Source organism: Vipera ursinii (assembly GCF_947247035.1).
Source record: "Vipera ursinii genome assembly, chromosome: 5".
Taxonomy (NCBI): Eukaryota; Metazoa; Chordata; class Lepidosauria; order Squamata; family Viperidae; genus Vipera; species Vipera ursinii.
The window spans coordinates 97,290,898-97,295,607 of record NC_139518.1 but is presented as its reverse complement, the minus strand read 5'-3'; the positions used below and the strand labels follow the sequence as shown (position 1 = coordinate 97,295,607).

Sequence of the window (4,710 nt, the reverse complement as noted above, 5' to 3'; positions counted from 1 at the left end):
GGCCAATTAGCCATTGGATGGCATCCACCAGGAAATCCCTAGTCGGCAGACTGAACAGAGAGGTTGGAAACCATCCCAGCAGGTGGCAGAGAAACTACATCAATATCCTTGCTGACTGTTGTGATTCAGGGTCAGCCTGTGGGTTCGGCATTTGGGTCGAATGATTCAGAGGAGGAGGAGGGGGTGTTGGAGAGGTTGCTGAGGGGGTTGGAGAGCTTGCTGATGAGAGCCCTCAGCCAGGCCCCTCCCACCTGGTCACGACGCAGACCCAGCTGTGTGAGCCTGACAGCGTGGATGAAGATGACCCACAGCTGGCCCTCTTCAAGGACGCCCGACGCAGGAGGCAGTCCATCAGGAGTAAACAGAGGAAGGCAATGGGGCACCTCGGAAGGAGGCAGAGAGAAGCCACGCCCTGAACTGTATAAAAGGGGAATAGGTGGGAGGGCTGGTTTGCTGAAGGCAACCGCTTGAATAGCTCCTGTTTCATGGTTCGTGTCTTGTTCTGTTTGCTTTTGTGTCCATAAATTTGGCAGGCTTAGTTCCAGCCTCTTGCCTTCTTGTAAAAGGGGTTGTCCCAGCTTTTTCTGCAGGGCCAGTAGCAGGCTGGTACAGAACAGCTGAGAAAGATGCAATAAGAATTGAGCTTGACTCAAAGAACACTTAGTCTAAAGAAAGTTGTGTCCGACCCATCGCGACCCCGTGGACGACGATCCTCCAGGCCTTCCTGTCCTCCTTTAGAAAAGTATCCCACTTTAAATGACTTGCTGATCTGATCTCTTCCAACAGGACTTCAAGGACCACCAGGTCCCCAAGGGCCAAAGGGAAACCCTGGTTCTCCTGGACTCAAAGGAGATAGGGGTACTACGGGTGAAAAGGGGCCAAAGGGTGATAGTGGTCTTTCAGGTGAGTGAGTTGCTTCCTTGCTATGAAGTTTCATTTAACAACCTTTAGGAGAACCTCTCAAGTCTGTCCTTTATCATGTCATTGTGACTTCCTTTTGGTGCCCATTTTAGCAGGAAGGTGGCTAAAATTTCAGATCAATCCATTTGATGTTTCCATCAATGTTTTGTCAGTGCATTACTTGGTAATGGGGTGGTGGGGTCCAAATGTATTTTCAGTGAGGAAAAGGCACATGGGAAAGGAAATCGGTGTTTGGGTTAATCAACGGCAGTCAGGTGCAAAGGATCAGGTCCATAGGTTGAATTCAAATAAAGGTTTATGGCTCACGTATGCCCAAGAAACTAGTCAACTAAAATTCAGTGCTAAATTGGCACCGGCTAAAGGTGGCTCAGTGGGCTAGGACGCTGGGCTTGTCAATCAGAAGGTCGGCAGTTTGGCGGGACAAATCCCAAGTGCCGCATAACAGAGTGAGCGCCTGTTACTCATCGCAGCTTCTGCCAACCTAGCAGCTCGAAAGCACGTAAAAATGCAAGTAGAAAAATAGGGACCACTCCGGTGGGAAGGTAACAGCGTTCCGTGCGCCTTTGGCATCTAGTCATGCCGGCCACATGACCACGGAGACGTCCTCGGACAAGCGCTGGCTCTTTGGCTTTGAAATGGAGATGAGCACCGGCCCCTAGAGTCGGAAACGACTAGCACGCATGTGCGGGGGAACCTTACCTTGAAAGGTCAATGGAATTCAACAGCCATTTGGCTTGGACCATTTGTGGCAATGTAACGACTCTGCTGCTGATGTATTTAACTCCACCTCTCAGTTCTGCCTGCTCTTCTCCTACATTGGTTTTATGCCAGCGTCTTCTTCATGATGCTACAGTCCTGTGATCATCTTGTTTTCTCTTAGAGGTCAACCTTTTGAAGATCAAAGTTAGCAGCCTGGAAGGACATCTGAAAGCCCTGCAAGCCAGCTTTGCCAAGTACCAAAAAGGTAAAAACGATGTGCAGAATACACAAATCCCTCTGGATGAGTTCGGTCTCCCAGCAAAGAGCTGATGGGTTAGAAGAACCAGGCATATCTGCAGGCGTACTGCAGCCAGCACCCATAAGCCCCAAACTATGGTAGAAAGCTTGTCAGCAGTTTCTAATAGTTGGGTAGACAACTATGCCCCATACTGGAAAATTGTTCACGAGTTTGAAGATGCTCGACCACTTTTATCATTGGGGTTGTGTCATGAGAAGCTTCCACATTGTTTCGTGGAGCAAGGATGCCCTTCAAGATAGTCTCTTGTGTTTTCAGGAAGTGGAAGGAAAAAAAAATTGTGCAAAGTCAGACAACACAGCGAGGAGAACTGCATTATTTCCCAGGCCCTGCCAGGTTTTTACATTTATCCCTATTAGTGCAGATGCTTTCTCAGGAGGCAACCAGACTTTCTTTTTTTTATTTGAAGACGTTTTGCATCTCATCCAAGGAGCTTCTTCAGCTCTGTCTGGATGGTGGGGAATGGAAGGATGTATATTCCTTGCAGACAGCTGGTCATTTGCCTTCTTTTAGAGAGTCCTTGAGGCCTCTTGGAGGTTTCTTTGTGTCCTCGGGGTCACCTGAGCGGGGCAAATGGGTGTGGAGCCTTCTTGGCTGCTGGATGTTTCCTGCCCTGGGTCCCTTCCCTGTTGGAGACAGGCGCAGGCGGTTGGGGATGAGTCTGTGTTGTTTGCATCTCAAACTGAAGCGCAAACAGTTCCTGTAGTCTGTACTACGGGACTTTTCCACCATCCAGACAGCGCTGAAGAACTTCTTGGATGGGAAACGAAACATCTTTAAAAGAAAAACAACGAAGTCCAATTGCCTCCTGAAAAAAACCACCTTTGGGACAACCATGACCTGGAGGGCTGAGAATCTCCATAGATACTCTATGTATGCTTACCCTAATGTATGACACAGTGAACGGAATGAATTTGTGAGAAGACTCTAAGGCTGCTTTCTGGGAAAATAATCCTAGCATTTACAAAGATTTAGAAACAGTAAAAAAAAAAGCCAATTTTATTTATTTATGTTTATTTATATTTCACACTACTCGGCTGCCAATCTCCCTTGGATTTTATTTTATTTATTTTAAATAAAATGTTCCTGCAGTTTTGGTATGGTTTGGATGTATCTCCCGCCCTTGTCCTTTTGGTCTAATTTTAAGTCAATGTTAATTTTAATATTTATTATTTAATGTATTCTCTACATTTATTGCCTTTAATTCAGGGGTCTTCAAACTAGGCCCTTTTATGACTTGTGAACTTCAACTCCCAGAATTCCTCAGCCAGGCACGCAGGCTGAGGAATTCTGGGAGTTGAAGTTCACAAGTCACAGAAGGGCCAAGTTTGAAGACCCCTGCTTTAATTGGTTGTAAGCCACGTAGTGGTGCCTCTAGGATGATTGAGAAAATGACATATTGCTAACAGCAGTATTTGAAGAGCCACCGCTCTCTTCCTATGGCAGGTTGACCTTGCATCATTTACCACACAATGGCTGGTGTTGATGCTGACCTAAGAATGCACCCTTTTTTTGTTGTTGTTCGTTCTAGTTGCCATGTTCCCAGGGGGACACATCGTCGGCAACAAAGTCTTCAAAACCAACGGCTATGAAGGCAACTTCGATGACTTGAGAGTAAAGTGTGTGCAGGCTGGAGGCCTACTTGCGACCCCGAGGAATGTTGCGGAGAACGATGCCGTCCAAAAGATTGTGACGATGTACAACAAAGCGGTCTTCCTTGGCATAACCGACTTAAAGACCGAAGGGACATTTAAGTACCTTAATGATCAGCCCATCACTTACTCCAACTGGCTGCAGGGGGAGCCCAATAACAATCAGGGCAAGGAGAATTGTGTGGAAATGTTCTCCAATGGAAAATGGAATGACAAATCCTGCGGCGAGAAAAGGCTACTGGTCTGCGAATTTTAGACCATCTGTCAGGCGCCATTTAGATCAGGGGGTCTTCCAACTCGGCCCTTTTATGACTCACGGACTTCAAATCCCAGAATTCCTCAGCCACATGAGTCATAAAAGGGCGGAGTTTGAAGACCTCCTGATTTAGATCCAGGGAGGCTGTGAAGTTTCAATACCATGTTTGCTTCTTATATCTGTAGGCATTAAATAAATCGTGACTTTAGCTAATCCTCCCTAAATTCTAATGAGGGGCAACTATTGATTTCATGTATAACATTAAAGTAACCATCAAGGCCACTTCACAGGTACAGTGTACTTTCCACCTAACGATTATTAATTAATTAATCAGAATACAGCTGGAAAGGATCTTGGAGGTCTTCTAATCCAGCCCCCTGCTCAAGCAGGAGACCCTATACCATTTCAGACAAATTGTCTTCCAGTCTCTTCTTAAAAGCTTCGAGTGATGGAGCGCCCACAATTTCTGGAGGCAACTTCTGTTCCACTGGTTAACTGTCCTCACTGTTAGGAAGTTTCTCCTTAGTTCCAGGTTGCTTCTCTCCTTGTTTAGTTTCCACCCACTGCTTCTTCTCTTGCCTTCTGGTGCTTTGGAATGCAAGTGTCCTAAAGGTGGCAGCCATAGGATTAAGGACTCCAATTCTCTGCTGACACCTAGTGTGGCAACAAAGTTCATCTTACTGAAAATAATTGGAATAGAACATAGCTGGAAAGGACCTTGCAGGTCTTCTAGTCCAGCCTCCTGCTCAAGTAGGAGACCCTATACCATTGCAGACAGATGGCTGTCCAGTCTCTTCTTAAAAACCTCCAGTGAAGAAGCACCCATAACTTCTGAGCCCATAACTTCCACTGGTTAATTGTCCTCA

General features: G+C 46.4%; 1 protein-coding gene across 1 annotated transcript in view; it reads left to right on the top strand.

Moving 5' to 3' along the window:
• The window catches only part of LOC310641674 (pulmonary surfactant-associated protein D-like), a gene marked incomplete at its 5' end in the record, with an annotated part of 27,837 nt that extends 23,835 nt beyond the window's left edge, over positions 1 to 4,002 (top strand). The window contains 3 exons of the mRNA XM_083364912.1: positions 787 to 903; positions 1,802 to 1,885; positions 3,468 to 4,002. Of these exons, the coding sequence (XP_083221038.1) occupies positions 787 to 903; positions 1,802 to 1,885; positions 3,468 to 3,844 (578 nt within the window). The 3' untranslated portion in view covers positions 3,845 to 4,002. The remainder of the gene's footprint in view (positions 1 to 786; positions 904 to 1,801; positions 1,886 to 3,467) is intronic.
• Positions 4,003 to 4,710: the final 708 nt, after the last annotated feature.